Source organism: Aotus nancymaae, unplaced genomic scaffold, assembly GCF_030222135.1.
Source record: "Aotus nancymaae isolate 86718 unplaced genomic scaffold, 86718_ANA_hifiasm-v0.15.2.pri h1tg000002l, whole genome shotgun sequence".
In the NCBI taxonomy this organism is placed as follows: Eukaryota; Metazoa; Chordata; class Mammalia; order Primates; family Aotidae; genus Aotus; species Aotus nancymaae.
In genome coordinates this window covers 22,244,844-22,263,133 of record NW_026988413.1, presented here as the reverse complement: position 1 = coordinate 22,263,133, position 18,290 = coordinate 22,244,844, and the positions used below count along the sequence as shown (strand labels likewise).

At 43.1% G+C, this 18,290-nt stretch overlaps 1 protein-coding gene and 1 long non-coding RNA gene across 11 annotated transcripts in view; one reads left to right on the top strand and one right to left on the bottom strand.

Moving 5' to 3' along the window:
• The window catches only part of LOC105726333 (uncharacterized), a 182,025-nt gene that overhangs the window by 8,473 nt on the left and 155,262 nt on the right, over window positions 1-18,290 (bottom strand). The gene's annotated exons all lie outside the window — the stretch shown is intronic.
• CALD1 (caldesmon 1) overlaps window positions 1-18,290 on the top strand; it is a 232,356-nt gene that overhangs the window by 149,410 nt on the left and 64,656 nt on the right. Inside the window, exon 1 of one of the 10 annotated variants that reach the window (XM_012465739.2) lies at window positions 1,228-1,444. The exons of 8 other annotated variants lie outside the window; for them this stretch is intronic. In XM_012465739.2, the coding sequence (XP_012321162.1) occupies window positions 1,392-1,444 (53 nt within the window). In that variant the 5' untranslated portion in view covers window positions 1,228-1,391. Of the gene's footprint in view, window positions 1-1,227; window positions 1,445-18,290 lie in introns of those variants that run through there. One more of the 10 variants, XM_064373277.1, reaches the window with a different exon arrangement.

Genomic DNA, 18,290 nt, shown 5'->3' with positions numbered 1-18,290 from the left:
CCCCATAGTATTTGAGCAAGAAAACAACCAAAATGTTTTAGTTAAAGTGAAGACAGCATTTAACCTAACGCAATTAAACTTTAAGTTGAACACAGAGTAGCAGATGTAGTTCAGCTCCATGACACTGGGCATCTAAATGCTCTGTGCTTTGGTGTCCTTGTCTGCATATGACATAGAGCCACAGATCTCAAAGATCTCTTTCATTCCGTGAAAGGGTTCTCAATGTGTGAAGCTGACTGCTTCTCCTGCCATTTACCAAGAGAATAATATTAACCCTACATTGTGGAGATCGGAGTTGTTCTCACTTGATAAAAAGCCAGTCCCACAAGCAGCTTGGTACCCAAGCACCAATCTGTTTATTGCTCATTAGAGATGAAGAACTATATTCATAAGTCAGACTGGGACGGAGTGTCATCTCCAGACAGAATCAGCACCACCCCCTCCTCAGGACTGGGATTTGGCTGCTTTCCAAGCCGCTGCTGACCAGGCTCCATTGCCCAGCTTGGCTGATGAGATCACCAGCAGAGTACCATGGGTGCAGACGGGGCCTGCTGTTTCAACATGTTTTCAGGAGGGCTCTTGCCCACATTTCTTGGAGAGGTGTGAGCACCAAACAGGCTGAACCATCCAGCCCATCACTGAGCAGAGCCATCTCTCTTCATCCCTTTGCATTTGGTTTGCATTTTTATGTCATGCCTCCTTCCCTGGATAAAAGGGATAAGAGGAGTTTCTCAGATTTGATTTCTCAGTGGGAACTGTTTGCTTTGGAAGCCACCTACGCCAATGCTAATTGAGAACAGAGCTCAGAATGAGAGCCTGAGAACTGCACCCGGATGAACTTTTTGGTGGGCTGATTTCTGTTGATCTTGTCAGAATTAGGTTGTATATGCATGTAATACCATGATCAACTATTTGCCAAAAGACTGAGCAAATGCATCAGTCTCTTTTTCCTTTGACTAGTTACTTACCTTGGAAAATATATTTGTAGTTAAGCATATAAAGTCTTCATCAGGAAAGCTACTGGGGATCCTGGCCCTGACTACCCGGCAATAACATTTCTGGAACTCTTGAAGCAATCAGTGTTCTTTAATCGCCAAACATGATGGGCTTCTATTAGAGAGATTACAGTAAAAAATAACAATCAGCTCTCTGATGATCCTGTGAGGAGGGATCGGGTGGGGAGGAGTAGATTTGGCTGAAGACAAGCCCAGACTTTCGTCACAGGGACAGACCAACGTGTTAACACAAAGGGAGAACACGGGAGCATCCTGCACCGTGCATTTCAGCCACAGATCACATGGCCCGTCCGTGGGCCCGGCCCACGCCCTGACCGCCCGGCCCGGCCAGGTCTCCGTACCTCTCTGCCCCGCAGCCCCTTCCCAGCTGCGGACATGCTGGGTGGATCCGGATCGCATGGAAGACGCAGCCTGGCCGCGCTCTCCCAGTGAGTCCTCATTTCGCCTCTTTGGTTTTTCCTTTATTTTCTTTTCTATTTTTTTTAAACAAACGAATTGTTGTTTAAAAAAAAAAAAAAAAAATGTGGGAGTGGGAGGGGAGAGGAGGAGACACCAGGCAGGAAAGGAATGCAGTGAGTGTGTGAGTTTCAGACCTGTCTGAAACTTTCCGGTCTCCACTTCATGGTTGCTCTGATTCACTGGTTTTTCTCTGGTTTTTCTCGTTTCCATTTTAATGGTGGTTTGTGGACCATTTGCCAGGGGTTTATACCTGGGCACAGGTTTCTCCGTTTCAAATACCAATCCACAAAGCTTTGTGTTTCTAAAGGTCTGCTGTTAATTTGGACCTTAGCCCTCCGTTCAGAATGATTCGTTTGCAGGACTCAGAGATTTCGGCTAAACCACACATTGCCCAATCCTTAAAGTAAACAGCCAAAGCCCTCGATATACTGACCATCTGACTGAGACAGAACAAAATTCAGGGCATATGCTACTGATCAAGGAATTGTTCAGATAACGGGCTCTAAGGGTTTAGGATCATGAAATGCTGGAATGTTCAAGCCAGGAGGGAGGCCTTTAGACTCTTCGGTGCAATGCTCTCCTTCAACAGGCAGGGAAACAGAACCCAGAGGGGTAACTCAACTTACCCCAAAGCAGACAACCGTTGGTAGCAAAGCCATGTCTTTGTACTCTCATGCAAAGGGCCGTTTTCACACTGGTGTTTATGAGGTTTGAAAAACGTACTGGGTCTTGGGAAAAGGCACCGCACAAGAGTAAGAACACCAAATGGCCTTTCAGTAAATCTTTTCCATTTTTGAGAGTTTTGGCACCGATTCAGCATGACAATTGTTGTTCCAGTTGTTCCAGCGTTTGTGCAACAGTTAATCAAATAAACAGAGGAACTCATCAGAGTCCTAAAAACAAGACCCGTGTCCATTACATTAGCAGATCTCTTGGATAACTAATTTCTGTAAGTGTGGTTATTCACGCGGGAGAGCTCAAAGGGACTTTAGAGGTTATCTGTATAGTCCAGGGCTTATCAAACTTCTTTTAAAAATCAAATTTAATCTTAAAGGGAATACTGTTATGTGAAGGAGACGTTCTGGTTAAAGAGAAGGTTTGAGGTCTGGAGCTCCTCATCCTCGCTCTACTCTCCAGCCCACAGCACGATTCTAACCCACGCTTCTTCCCTCTTCTACCCCACCTCCCCATCCTCTTCATCACAACTTCCTTGGAATCCTAGGTCTCCATGGGACAGTTTTGAAACCACTGATCTCACTGAAAGCCTTCATTTCAGGTGAGGAAAACTGAGGCACAGGAAGGGCTTGCCCAGGGTCAGACAGCTGATCAGCAATAGAGCGTGGAATGCTAAGAAAAGAGCCCAGTCTGCCTAGCACTCTCGCGCTCTCTCTCTCTCCCTCACTCAACTCATGGTCCTAACCCTTGTTTCTACTCCTTCACGTCTGAGGTTCTATCAGTCTGCTTTGTCTGTGTCTCTCTTCTCTGTTTACTCTGCCATTTCCTGGATTTCAACAGCTATTGCCTCTCACTGGGATGGTTGTCATTGCCTGCCATCTGGTCCTCAGCCTCTGTCTCTCTCCCCTTTCTGATCCCAGCCCCCTACAGCATCCTTGAAGATAAAGTCCACTCTCTCCTTATTACAGCATTAGAAGTTCTCCACAATATGCCTTCAGTATTTCTTCCCATTCTGAATTCCACCAGGGAGAATGCTAAAAACATTGCAGAAAAATAAATAAATGATAGGAATAATTTTATCAGATTCTGCAGAAATAACAAAAGAAATGCACGCAGGGATGTTGGTATTTGTAAAAAGTACAGGAGTACCTGATCCAGTGAAATAAGATCACTCACAGCGCCCCAAACTCAGCATATACAAGCCACCACTGTTCCTTGACTCGTTGTATTCCCTACACAGGGAACACCTTCATTCTCCTCTGTTTCTGATCACCTCCCTGTCCTGCAAGGCCCTGATCAAATGCTCCCATCCTCTATAAGCCTTCCTCACTCCTCACTTCTCTCACTCTGATAACGTTTGCCCAACCTTCTCCTATTAGCTTTGTACCATCAATCGAGGAAAATGACGAGGCAAGTCTCAATCATTTTAGGAGGTTTATTTGCCAAAGTTAATGATGCACCTGGGAGACAGGTCTATGCTTTTATCTGAAGGTGATTTTGAGGGCTCCAAATTTAAAGGGGAAAGGGCAGGATATTGAGAATTATACAGTTTTCATGTAAGTGAATCTGCATTTTTTATATAAGATGACATAAAAGGGGCAGAGGAAAAATGTGGGGAATCTGCATTTTACATCCCATAACACAGAACATGGGGTGGGGTAACAATCAAATATGCATTTGTGTCTGGTGGGATTCGTGTCTGGTGGGCCTGGGTGACTGCACCTGTAAAGATAAGCTACCAGTTTGCATTGCCATGGTGATTCTTTGTGGGCAAAATATGGGGGAGACTTTTGTAGCTTTTTACCTTGTAGTGATCGGTCGTATTTAGGAACTAAAAGGGGGAGGCAGGTTTGAGTGACCCACGTCCCATCTTGACTTTTCCCTTTGTCTAAATGCGTTCGGGTCCCAAAATTTGATTTCCTTTCTCAGTACTTAAGTTAGTGTTGAACATAGCTCTCTTCCCTCCCAATAAATGGTAATTCACTTGAAGCAGAACGATTTTGAATCTTTGAATCTTCAGCATCTGGAACAGGGCTGATGTTCCAGAAATATTCTTCAAGTTTCCTATTATTGACTAAATCAAACTCGGTTCACCTGAATTTACATTTTTCATCTGAGTCATTTGAACATACAAAGCCTGCACTCTTTGACTTTACAAGACGGACAGGTTAAATGCTAAAATAGGTGCCCAGCAAAATGAATTCTAAGTTCCTTTGCATTGCCATCAGATAATGCATCTCTGTTTCATCACCTGCGGAGCAAGATTGGCTGTGATTTTTTTAATGAGGCATGTTAAAATTCCTGACTGCCAAGACCGACACAAGGGCCATGTTATTTTCAGGAGCAGGTGTGAATGGTTGTTCAGTTATTTCGATTTCAAGGTGTGTTTGGTCCTACCAGGATCACTAAGAGCTTCTGTCACTTGCAGCTTAATATTTTCACTGCTACTTTTATCATTTTCCCAAAGCCTAAGGAAGTTTACTTGCAACAAGATTTGGAGTTTCCTGTAAATATTTGTTTTAGTCCACAAAAAGTTATTTTTCTTACAGAGAAGTGTGCTTTTATATATCCAGCAGATGAAAGTTACAAGTTTTATTTTTGAGTTACATTTTCTAACAAACATGGAAGGGTATATACATTGTAAAATCATGGAGTCAAGGAAACGTAGGAAATTAGTTAGTTCATCCCACTGTTTTCTCAGTGAACTGATTCCAAAACAGTGCTGGGAAATAAATGTTTGCCGTCATTTTAAAATATTCTGCAGAAATGACAAAGGAAATGAATACAAGAATATTGAGATTTGTCAAAAGTTTAGGAATGCGTGGTTTATTCAATGTTATCAGGAAATGTAGCATTATAATTATCCAGGATGCTAAATTCTGTTATTTATATGTGTGTGTGTGTGTGTGTGTGTGTGTGTGTGTGTGTGTATTTATATATATATACACATACACACATTTATATGTATGTATGTAGTGAAAAACTCTTTGCCTTCATTAAAACAGATATTACAATACATTTAAACGTCCTCGAATTGCTAGGAGTTGTCCTCATGAACATAGTTTTTTAATCATGCTGTAAAATAGTGATACCTCAGGGGATAAGACTCCCATCCAAAAATGGGTCCAGTTATTATATGATGCCTTCCATCTACTTATTGATGCTTTTAAATCTCTTCCAGTACCTATTAATGCATCTGCCTCTACTAGTCCTGCTCCCTATTCTGCTGTTGCCAAGAATAACAGGATACCCATTTGTTAGAATTATGTTCAAAGTAAAAATCAACAATCTGGTGAGAGAGGCCTTCTCTCTTCCAAAGTAATGGGCATTTACATTTTGTGACTATTGATTTATAGGCCAAACTGACCAATTTCGCTTAATTTTTGTTCAATGAAAGATTTTAAATGATCTGGACCCCTTATCTGGTTATGGATAAAATTGTTACTGCTGTTTATAGATGAAAAATAAAAAAGGATAGCAGGGAAATCGGTCATTGTGCTTTGCACGTATTGGGTACTCTGTACGTGATATTGCTGCACTGCACGAGCAGTGGTGATTACGGAGGTGGTCTTGACCTTCTGTATATGTGTCTTCTCTATGAACGGCCTGCCCACCCACATTCACACTGATTCAATACCTGGTGGCCACAAGCCTTTCAAATCTGTTGATGTTACTTGCATTGCTATCTGCATTTTTCCTTCTCCTTACCTTTGACCTATTGATCCTTGAAATGAGCTCTGCCGACGCTGCTTCTCACATTCCTCTCAGCCCATCAAAATCGCTTTATAGAGACAAGCCTCACAGTAGCAAGAGGAATGAGAAATGGGGAAGAGGTCCTCTGTTCTCTGAAGGCGAACTTACAGTGGCATTTCTAACCGAACCCGTGAGGATCTGCTTCCCTATAGAAACACGGCTTCAGTTCTCCATACCAGCTTCAGACGTACCTTGGGTTTAAAAAGGTGGTTGGCTGGGCATGGTGGCTCACACCTGTAATCCCTACACTTTGGGAGGCCACAGCGGGCAGATCACAAGGTCAAGGGATCAAGACCATCCTGGCCAACATGGTGAAACCCCGTCTCTACTAAAAATACAAAAATAGCCAGGCATGGTGGTGCGTGCATATAGTCCCAGCTACTTGGGAGGCTGAGGCAGGAGAATCACTTGAACTTGGGAGGTGGAGGTTACGGTGAGCCAACATCATGTCACTGCACTCCAGCCTGTTGACAGAGTGAGACTCTGTCTCAAAAAAAAAAAAAAAAAAAAAAAAAATGGTGGTTGGTGGTTATAGGCTGGTCTGAGATTCCAACTGCCATGTGTCCTGATGTTCAAAGTTTCAAAAGGCAATTTACAAAGAAGGTCTTGGAAACATGCTCTTCATAAATGTAGTGCTGCCTGGATCTATTTCCAAGCCTAATTAAATTTTTAAGAGGAGACTTTAGAAAATCTGTAAACCTCATTCATTTCCAGTCATTCATTCAGCAAATACTCATTGAGGGTTTCGCATGCAAGTGAATACCGCTGTGCTGACTGAGCATTAAGATCATGAAAAAGGACAAAGCACCTAGGCTCTGGCCTCAAGTGTCCTGTCGTGTTCTGACCTCTCACCCAGCTTAGCATCATCTACATCAGTGTCCTCAATCTTCATTTTTTTTCCTGTGACCTTGTGAAATAAATGCATTTTATTTTGTAGCCCCAGTACCTATATACAATGTATATATATATTTGAAACAAAATTACATGAAACAGTGCTCACCATTGCTGTGTACAATGTCCTCTGATATTTTCTATTCCATTCTATTTCATTTTAAAGTGCTGGTCACCCACTAAATAGATTTCAGAAGCTGTAGACGGGTCACAAGCGAAAGTTCAAAAGTCACTCAACATATCACATGACTTTGGCATCTCTGGTCCCTGCCCAAGACAGCTTAAGAAGCTATGCTGGCTGGTGACACCCCAGGCTGCCGGCTATGGGGGTCAGCATGGAGATTTTTTTTTCTTTCTTTCTTTTTTTAATTTATTTAATGTAGTTTTTCTGAGAGAAGGTCTCTGGCCACTCAGGCTAGAGTGCGATGGCACAACCCTGGCTCACTGCAGCCTCAACCTCCTGGGCTCAAGCGATCCTCCTGCCTCAGCCTCCTGAGTAGCTGGGGCTACAGGCGTGTGCCACCATGCCTTGATAATTTTTTGTATTTTTTTGTAGAGATGGGGGTCCCACTATGTTGCCCATGCTGGTCTCAAACTCCTGGGCTCAAGCAGTCCTCCCACCTCAGCCTCTCAAAAGTACTAAGCCTCCCAAAAGTTTTTTGTTTCTTTTTTTTTTTTTTTGAGATGGAGTTTCACTCTTGTCATCCAGGCTGGAGTGCAATGGCACTGTCTTGGCTCACTGCAACCTCTGCCTCTCAGGTTCAAGCAATTCTTCTGCCTCAGCCTCCCAAGTAGCTGGGATTACAGGCACCCGCCAGCATGCCTGGCCAGCCTGGAGGTTTAAGAAAAGATTTTTTGGATGAGAGTCAGGGGGTCTGGATTCTGGTCTAACTCCTTCAGTAATCAGCACAGTGATCTGAAGCAAGTCGCTTCAACTTGCTGCAACACAGCTATAAAGTGGAGATGCTAATGCCTGCTCTGCGTAATTCACAGGGTGAGCAAGAGCATCCCATATAATTGCATGAAGGTGTGCAGAAAAATATTAAGTACAAAGCAAAGGCAAGTTATTATTAAACAGTCTTACTTTTGGAATTAAAATTTAATATCAGAGGAACAACTTGGAGGGACCATTTGTTCTTTGTAGATCTGGGAAAGGATTCTCGAACAAGGCTATAATAAGCTGCAACTTACTGGAAACCTCAGGGTGACATTTGTTTGTGATATTATAACTAGGTTTGAATTGAAGAAGCTCAGCCAAGTTATCCTGGTCCTTCTGCCCTTACATACTTTTTTCTGGTTTTATTTTTTATTTTTATTTTTTGAGATGGAGTCTTACTCTATCCCCCAGGCTGGAGTGCAGTAGAGTGATCTTGGCTCACTGCAAACTCCACCTCCTGAGTTCAAGCGCTTCTCCTTCCTCAGCCTGCAGAGTAGCTGGGATTGTAGGCGTGATTTTTGTATTTTTGTAGAGAAGGAGTTTTGCCATGTTGGCCAGGCTGGTCTCGAACTCCTGACCTTAGGTAATCTGCCAATCTCAGGCTCCCAAAGTGCTGGGATTATAGGTGCAAGCCACTGAACCTGGCCATATTTCTGGTTTTAAAATCAAGGAAGCAGCTAGGTGGTCGTTGGGTTTTTAAGTCATGAGCCAGTATGTAAAGGAGTGTGTGCTTTGCCTGATATTATCTGCTCTAACCCAGTAGATTTATAAACACGAATTTCTACTGTTTTTAAGACCACTTTTTATTAAAAGCAACTAACAGTAAATCCAACCACTGAAAGAGATCATTTTATCAAGAAGGTTTAAAACAATAAACTTTTAGATCAAATATGGTACTTTCCTCATTTATCTTTCACTTTTCCTTTTGTAACTAAAACCTCATCTCACACAGACATTGGTTAGAACGAATGCTTTTTTTCTTTTTGAGACAGAGTTTTGCTCTTGTCCGTGCTGGAGTGCAATGGCACAATCTTGGCTCACTGCAACCTCTGCCTCTCACGTTCATGTGATTCTCCTGCCTCAGCCTCCCAAGTAGCTGGGATTACAGGCACCCGCTACCACACCTGGCTATTTTTGCATTTTTAGTAGAGACGGGGTTTCGCCATGTTGCCCAGGCTGGTCTTGAATTCCTGACCTCAGGTGATCCACTCTCCTGGGCCTCACAAAGTGCTGGGATTACAGGCATGAGCCACCGCACCCAGCCAGAATGCTTCTTTCAAGGCCTGCTAAATTCCTATTCAGGGGCCTAACCCATCCTAGACCTATGCCTCTAACAGGCTAGCTCTGCCTGCCACATTAGCTCTTCATGTCTTTTCTCTATCTTTCCATGTCTGTTTGTCGATCTTTCTTTTTTGTTTTCGTTTTGAGACAAGGTCTTACTCTGTCTCTCAGGCTAGAGTGCAGTGGCACTATCTCGGCTCGCTGCAGCCTCAACCTCCTGGGCTCAAGCTATCTTCCTACCTCAGTCTCCTGAGTAGTTAGGACTAAAGGTGCATGCCACCACTCCTGGTTAATTTTTTAAATTTTTTGTAGAGACGAGGTCTCACTGTGCTGCCCAGGCTGGTCTCGAACTACTGGACTCAAGAAATTCTCCTGCCTCGGGCTCCCAAATTGTAGGGAAACAGTCACCACACTTGGCCTATTTGCTAATCTTCACAAGGAATGTTTACATTCACCTTTTTTAGAACTCAGTTCTCCAAAGCACTCTACTTTTCACTTTGTAAGTAACAGAGGGAAACATAAAATAACAATAAAATAAATTAAAAATTATATTCACTCCAAAGAGAAGAAAATAATTGACCCCTTTTGCCCTTTAAAGAGTGAAAATATTCATTACACAAATCAGCAATGCTCACCAAAAGCCACTGCTCATCAGTATTTAGCGTAGCTTCCGGAGAAAACATACAAAATGCAGAAAAGTTAAGCAGTTTTTTCTACCGAGCTTTAAGCTGATTTCATGACTGTTGTAGCTTCTTTGCAGATACTTTCTGCAGCTATTTCATGAATGTTATGGCATGCCTGAGAATTGAATTGAAAAAGACTGTGTTCACACAGCTTTTGAATCAGTAAGCTGAGGCCTGGAGGGGTTACGTACCCTGGACTGGAAGCAGAAGGGGTGGCTTTAAAGGGCAACTGATTGTCTTCACTAACTTGCAGGCAGCCTTTCTGGGGTGTAGCTGCACTGCAGGTTGCAGAAAAGAGTCTCAGTGCCCCTCCTGCTACCCAGGCCCAGCCCTCGCAGCACGAAATGGGTACCCTCCTCACAAATAGGACATGAGGGCCCCGTATGCTGACTCCCACATCTGTGTTCAGATTCCACTCATTACTCAGTGCATGACCACCAGCAGGTCACTGGATTTCACTGGTCTAAGTTTCTCCATCTGCTAAACATGTCTACTGTCCATCTTATAGGTGAAAATGAAAGGAACTAGCTATGCAAAGTACATAACCCACAGTGGATGCCTGATCAGTGTGACTTTTGTAGAGACGAGGTCTCACTGTGCTGCCCAGGCTGGTCTCGAACTCTTGGACTCAAGAGATACTGCTGCCTGGGGCTCCCAAAGTGTAGAGATTACAGACATTAGTCACCACACCCAGCCTGTTTGCTGATCTTTACAAGGAATGTCGTCATTCACCTTTTCTAAAACTCAGTTCTCCAAATCACTCTACCTTTTACTTTGTAAGTAACAGAGGGAAAAATAAAATAAAATTTCCATCCTTTCCCTTTCCGTCTGGGCACTCCCCTCCCCAAAGACCCCCGAAGAGAAATGGCATGATATCTTCCGCCAACAAACTGATAGATGCCAGTGTGAAATCAACAGAATTCAATTTGTGATTGGCATGCATTTATTAAAACATTATTCTGCTTTCAGGAAAATTAGAGCTCTTTATTTCAGATTTAGTTATCTCATTGACTTACTATTTAAAATGAGAATTTGAACCCCACTATACGTTGGCTAACTCTGAGGTTAAAGGAAACTTGCTAAAAATCGATTTTTTTTTTTGGCAAAATACAGAATTACTACTTTTTCTGGTGGGCTTAAACCAGATTCAGTGCCAAGAGGGAGGTAGGAGCAGATAGGTGTTTGTTTGCCAGCAGATGCCACCAATCTTGCAGTATTCTGCACAGGTGAGGAGAGCAGAAATTAAGACTATTGACTTCAAAATCCAGATAAGCTTGAATCCAAATCCTAGTCCCGTCATTTCATTAACTGTGTGCCCTTGAGCCAGTTACTGAATCTCTCTGAGTTTCTCAGTTGATTGATCGACAAGAAAAAGAAAGACATATGTAAAGCGGTTAGCACAGTGCCTGGTGCTTACTCAGTGCTCAAGGGGTAGGAATGGGGGGAACGTAGGTGTTTAACAATAGTTACTGCCATGATCTCGGTGCGTAGGAGACGAACCTGAGGGAGCTTCTGGGTAATCACAGAAGGATGAGTGTCCGTGTTGAGTTGTATTCATTTCTGAGGGCTGCTTTGCTTGTTCCACAACAAAGTACTATGAGCCAAGTGGCTTAGAACAGCAGACACTTAATGTCTCACAGTTGTGGAGGCTAGAAGTCTGGAATCAGGGTGTCAGCAGGGCCATGCTCCCTCTGAAACCTGTAGGGGAGGAGCCCTCCTTGCCTCCTGTAGCGTCTGGTAGCCCCAGATGTTCCTTGGCTTGTGGCAGCGTTATCTCCAGTGCTCCCCTAATTTCGTACGGCATTCTCCCTATGTCTCTTCACAGAGGCCTCCCTGTGTGTGTGTGTCTGTGTTTGTGTCCAAAGGGCACCAGCCACACTGGATTAGAGCTCATCCTAATGGCCTCATCTTGATTACATCTGCAAATACTGTATTTCCAAATCAGGTCACATTCTGAGGGACTGGGGGTTAAGACTTCAACCTATTTTTGGAGGTGGAGGATACAATTCAACCGATCATCTGAGTGTACATGCTTCTAGATTAAATGCAGTGAGTCTGGCCATTACCTCTACATTCTAAAATTGACTGAGGTCTCCACACATTGGGCAAATTTCTTGCAACCTAGAGAGGCCTATTGTGAAAAATGGTTTTGTGATATTGGTTAACTTTCTAAGTGAATATTTTAGTGTCACAAAAGAGCAAAAGTTCCCTAGACCCAAGCAGAGGCAGGGACTTTCCTTTAACTCCACTGAGTGAGGAGCAATCAGGAAGTATGTCTATGTCAATTCACCCCGGAGGAAACAGCCTTGCATCACAGACTGAGCCATCCCAGTCTACGTAAACTCCATGGGGAATACTTTTTCAGCTTTCCGGTATAAATTTCAAATGTCTGACATTAATGAAACATTCAGTGTGATCCAGGGAAGTATTATGAGTCTGTTTCTCCTGAATCTGAAGGTTTTGGGGCTGGGAGGGACACCATGCAAACCACCCCTTACTCCCAGGGAATGGAGTGGCTCTGTGATCCAGCTACTCCTGGGAGCCTAGGAAGGCTTAGGTTTCATGAGCCCACCTTGGAACTACAGGGAAATCTCCTTCCAAGATCCCCGTATACCAGAGGACAAAAGGAACACAGCAAAGGGAAAAATGGAACATCCAATAGAATAAATTTACAACCTATAGCGGAAGGCATCTTAAACAGTCAGGTGGGCTGCTGCTTGAATGTAATGAACCACTAACCTAAATAAACAGTACAAGGTGCTAGAAATTGTTGAAACATGATTATTAGCAAAGTAGAATCCTTCAGTCCTTAAACTGAGTTCTGCATTCCTTTCCTGGGGCTACCTTAACAAAGTATCACTTACTCGGTGGCTTGAAAGAACAGTCAGGTTGTCCTTCAGTAGGTGAATGGATAAATGACTTCAGTGAATGAGTGGATAAATAAACTGTGGTGTACCCAAACAATAGACTATTACTCAGAACAAAAAACAAATGAGCTATTAAGCCATGAAAAGCCATGGAGGAAACGTAAGTGCATATTACTAAGTGAAAGAAGCCAGTCGGAAAAGGCTGCAAGCTGTAGGTTTCCAACTCTGTGACATTCTGAAAAAGACAAAACTATGGAGACAGTAAAAAGATCAGTGGTTTCCAGGCGCTAGGGCAGGAAGGGAGGGATGGATAGGCAGAGCACGGAGGATTTTTAGGGCAGTGAAAATACTTGGTACGACACTACATTTGTCCAAGCCCATAGAATGTACAATGGCAAGAGTGAACCCTAATGTCAACTATGACAGGAGTGAACCCTGCGTCAGCTATCAGTACCACCCAGTGTCAGCCATAGGCTCTGCGTGATACTGATGTGTCAGTGCAGGTTCATCAGTTGTAAGGAACTACGCTGGTGGGGGACATTTATAATGGGAGAGGCTGTGTTTGTGAGACAGGGAATATATGGGACATCTCTGTATCTTCCTCTCAATTGTGCCATGAATGTAAAACTCCTCTACAAAAATAAAATCTTTAGAAAAAAGTAAATCACAAGCAAGGTTGCTTCCTTCTGAGAGCCATGTGGAGGAATCTGTTCCATGCCTCCGTCCTCACTTCTGGTGGTTTGGCAGCAAGCTTTGGGATTTCTCGGCTTGTAGATACATTGCTCCAATCTCTGCCTTCACGTGGCCAAGATTGTCTCTTAGCATCTGCCCTCTGTGCAGGTCTGTCTCTGTGTCTGAAGCCAAATTTCTCCTTTTGATAAGGACATCAGTCACATTGGATTAGAACCCACCCTGATGACTTTATCTTCACTCACCTCGGTCAAGTCCCTATTTCCAAATAAGGTCATATTCTGGGGTGCTGGGGGTTAGGTTGTCCACATATCATTTTTTGGAGGATATAACTGAACGCATGACAAATACGGAAAGATTTTAAAACTTTAACGTGTAGTTTCATAGTTTAATTCATAAGCAATGAGTAGGATAGGCCAGCTGTGGTAGCTCACACCTATAATCTCAGCATTTTGGGAGGCCGAGGTGGGCAAATCACCTGAGGTCAGGAGTTCGAGACCAGCCTGGCCAACATGGCGAAACCTCGTCTCTAATAAAAATACAAAAATTAGCCAGGCATGGTGGTACATGCCTGTAATCCCAGCTATTCACGAGGCTAAGCCAGAGAATTCCTTGAACTCAGGAAGCAGAGGTCGCAGTGAGCCAAGATTGTGCCATTGCATTCCAGCCTGGGCTACAGAACAAGACTCCATCTCAAAAAAAAAAAAAAAAAAAAGCAGTAAGTGGGATAATAATTATTAAGTACACTTAAAATGCCAACTGGCCAGGCATGCTGGCTCACACCTGTAATCCCAACACTTTGAGAGGTCGAGGCGGGAGGATTGCTTGAGCCCAGGAGTTTGAGACTATCCTGGGCAACATGGTGAAATCTCATCTCTACAAAAATTAACTGGGCATGGTGGCACACACCTAAAGTCCCAGCTACTCGAGAGGCTGAGGTGGGAGGATCGCTTGAGCTGGGATATCAGTGTTCTCACCACTATACTCTGGCCTGGGTAACACGGTAAGATGGTGTCCCAAAATAAAAGTAGTAAAAATTAATAAATAAAATGCCAGCTGGCTGAAGTTTATTGGAGTAGGGAGGACAGCTGGGTCCTTCCCTGATAGGTAAAAAACCTGGGACTAGGGAGCTTTTGCCTCTTGGTGATCAGGAAGCATTCACTTCTTAGAAAGCTAACCAGTCTCCCTGCATCGAGCTCTGATCCATCAATTCTCCGTGAAGGCTGGGTATTAAAGCAGCGCCAAAGAAGAACAGAAAAGGGGATTATCCTCTTCCACTAGGACACAAGCCTTTTCTGGCATGGGAAGATAAAGCCCTCTGATAAACTTACAAGTATGTTTTAGTGAGAAATGACCTGGATTAAGAAAGAGAAAATAAGAGATGAAAGGCATTCCATTTATTGAACATATTTAGCCACAGTTCTCCTTGTACACCCCTCAAGAAAGAAAGAGAAAAGTAATCAACAGGGAGGAACAAGGGAACGCAAAGAGGAGATAAGAATTTTCCCTTACATTTATTCTGCATTTCTCAGCCTTCTGTGGTGTTACTATCAGCAATGAAAAGCCATTTAAGATCCTTAAGTTTTAAAAATCTTTTCTGCCCGATTCCCCACTTCTTGTTTGGAAACAGGAACATGCTCTGCAAGACCCGTAAACACAGATTAAGTTTCCATCGTGCTGCTGCTGCTGCTGATGATGATAGAATTATAAAAATGGTGAACATTCATGTAGTATTAACTATATGCCAAGCACTGTTCTAAGTACTGTACAAATATTAGTCCATTTAATCCTTAAAACTCCAAATATTAGTTCATTTAATCCTTACACCACCAGTCCTTAAAACTCCAAATATTAGTTCATTTAATCCTTACACCACCAGTCAGTTAACTAATAATGTATTACCTCCATTTACAGATGAGGAAAAGGAGGCCAGAGGGGTTCACTCACTTGCCGACCTCCTCCCTGCTTGGGTGTGTGTAAGACTGGTGCCTGGTTTTGGCTCCTGGTGGTTTCCCTGCTCTCTCCAGCTTAGCACATAATGGAGGCTCTTCCCTGTGTTTTCAGAGCTCTAACCTCTGGTCTTTGAGTGGGTGAATCTGGCAGCAGCTGTATTATTACATCATATCCCGCCTGATGAGCAAACTTCTCCTCCTGGAGGAGCAGGCCTGGAGGGCTGAAGAGGAAGGATCTAGGAAGATATTTTGAGTTCTATGACTCTTTCCCCTGAATAATCAGCCCAGTGCTCTAAATATTGCCCTACAGGCCCTAAAAAGAGGTCAGGCCAGGTAAGGTGGCTCCTGCCTGTAATCCCAGCACTTTGGGAGACAAAGGCAGACGGATCACGAGGTCAGGAGATTGAGACCATCCTGGCTAACACAGTGAAACCCCATCTCTACTAAAAATACAAAAAATTAGCCGGGCGTGGTGGCACGCGCCTATAGTCCCAGCTACTGGGGAGGTTGAGGCAGGACTCTCTTGAACTCAGAAGGCGGAGGTTGTAGTGAGCCGAGATCACGCCACTGCACTCCAGCCTGGGCGACAGAGCGAGACTCCATCTCAAAAATTAAATAGTTAGATAGATAGATAGATAGATAGATAGATAGATAGAAAAAAAGGTCATGAGTATACCTCTTTCCCCAGCTGGAGACGTGGACTTCCATGTATCTAGCCAATCCTCTAAAACCATTGTTATTAATATCACATGACTTCTCTATATCTTAATTTTTGGACTTCTCTATATCTTAGACTTCTAACCCCTGCCCAGTCAAAGCTAGAGAGCTGAGACCTGGAAAGAAATGAAGACTTTGTTGTCGTGTAAAGAGCTCAGACTTTGGGGTTGGCCGGTGATGGCTAAAATGCTGTGTGTATAATCTTGGGCAAGTGATTTGACTTCTCTGTGCCAGGTTTGCTCATCTAGATTGTAAACTAAAAGCAATCATACCTATTCACTGTTGTTGTAAGGATGAGATGAGATGCATCTGTCTGGTACCTTGTAACTACTGCATGACGCAAATTAGTACTGTTAAATAAGCTTCACCATCCTTGAAAACAATTTGTTTGTTTGACTCACTCATTCAAAGTAAGATGGGCTGGACCTGTGCATTCCTCTTTATTAAATTATCAATGTTACTGTTCATTCTTAAATAGACAGTGGCTATGATTTTTAGTTTTTAGCTTTACAAATGATAAACCTAGAACTTCAACAAGGAGTAAAATTGAGCAAATTAGGTATTCCTCACTAGCAGCAGCTCGAACCCAGATGGGTGAGGTGATTCCTGGGGCCTCCTATAGTCTCTTCGCAGCCCTGAGACCCTTTGTTTAGGGCTCCCTAGGGGAAGCTGAGGACTTAAATTCTCTCTAGTAGGCTTCAGAGCTCCTTACTTGAGCAGGACTGTGACATTTGGAGAAAGTAGAGAACACCACCAGTCAGAAAAGCCCAAAATTGTAGTGATGTCCTGGTTCTGAATACAAGTCACCTAACCCCTCTGAGCCAATTTTCTCAGCTATGAAATAGAAACAATAGTGCCCATCTCTCAGATACTATAACTGTGAAGATCAAATTAGATCGCATGAAAGTGTTTTGTAAAAAATGATAAAAGTGCTTTGTAAAAGTGTTTTGTAAAACACTTTTACAACGTGTTTTGTAAAAAGTTGCCATCTGTTTTTGCTTGGATGGATCTGAGTTCATGAGTTGGCTCTGAAAACAGCTTACCACCAAACAGGATAGGATTAGCAAGACAGCCTTGCTGACACAGATCATAACAGGGAGATATCTCATTTTGACTTGGAAGTTGCACTAATATCATAAAAAAAAAACTGTTTAACTATCAGTTGGTACCTTGTGAGAAGAGGAAGAAGCCGTAAGAATTAAGATCAGAGGATAGTGGAGAAAGTAGCCCTGTAAACAGAGGGGACACAGAAAGAGAGAAGGGAGGACAGAGCTTTTATTTTGCTCCAGGTTAAAGAAAAAAAAAAGCACATAACAACTCTGTGTTCAGGTGTCTGTCCCAGGTCCTATAACTGGAACAGACCAGCCAAGCCTAGCCCTTCTTAAAGGCAAGACTAGATACTTCCAGATTTTATATTGTACTCCCTGGAAGCATGCAAATAAAATTTCCTTGATGGCAGTTCTAAGTTTCAAACATATTCTTCCTAAAAATGCGTTTACAAAAAATATTAGGATTGTGTTTTTTTGGTTTGGCCTTTTAAAAAAAATTGTTTTCCAAACCCTAATTGTGGCCTACCCCAAATGGATTCTCCTCCCTACAGTGAGGATTTCATTTTTCCATTCTCCCCGCCTTTTCATTTTTGATGAACTGCACATGTTGTGGGAGCCACTCGTGGGCCCTGAGACACGAGCAGTCTCTCTGGTCGCTGCCACTGTCCTAATAAGGGAATGAACAAACGCCTATTGGTGAGGGAAGGGAAGTCAGGCGGTGGATGATGTTTTTGCTGATTGAAGAGGATAAGGTGTGGTTTGGCAGGTAGCTCATTGGTTTGGCTGGCTCCAGACCTAGGTTTTTTTCTCTTTTTTTCAGTTTGAATTCTGTAGAACAGACTGTTAGGAATTGTTTTTTTCACAGATCTCTAACAGCCTTAGGAATATCATGCTGACACAGTTATCTATGTTGAAAAAAGATAGGAATTTGGGGTTTTATGATGTTTTCATTAAAAGAGGTTGAGGTTATAGGTTAAAATCCTCTTGGTCACCAGGCGAGGAAGGTGATATCGGACTTGATCAAATTTAGTCATGGAGAGAATAAGGAATATACTATTGGGTATATTTAAGAAATGTTTAATAAGGTTTATTTTAGTTTATTTTAGTTTGAGACAAAGTCTCACTTTGTTGCCCAGGCTGGAGTGCAATGGCGCCATCTCGGCTCACTGCAGTCTCCCCGTCCCAGGTTCAAGCGATTCTCCTGCCTCAGCCTCCCGAGTAGCTGGCATGACAGGCACGCGCCACCATGCCCAGCTAATCTTCGTATTTTTAGTAGAGACGGGGGTTTCACTGTGTTGGCCAGGCTGGTCTTGAACTCCT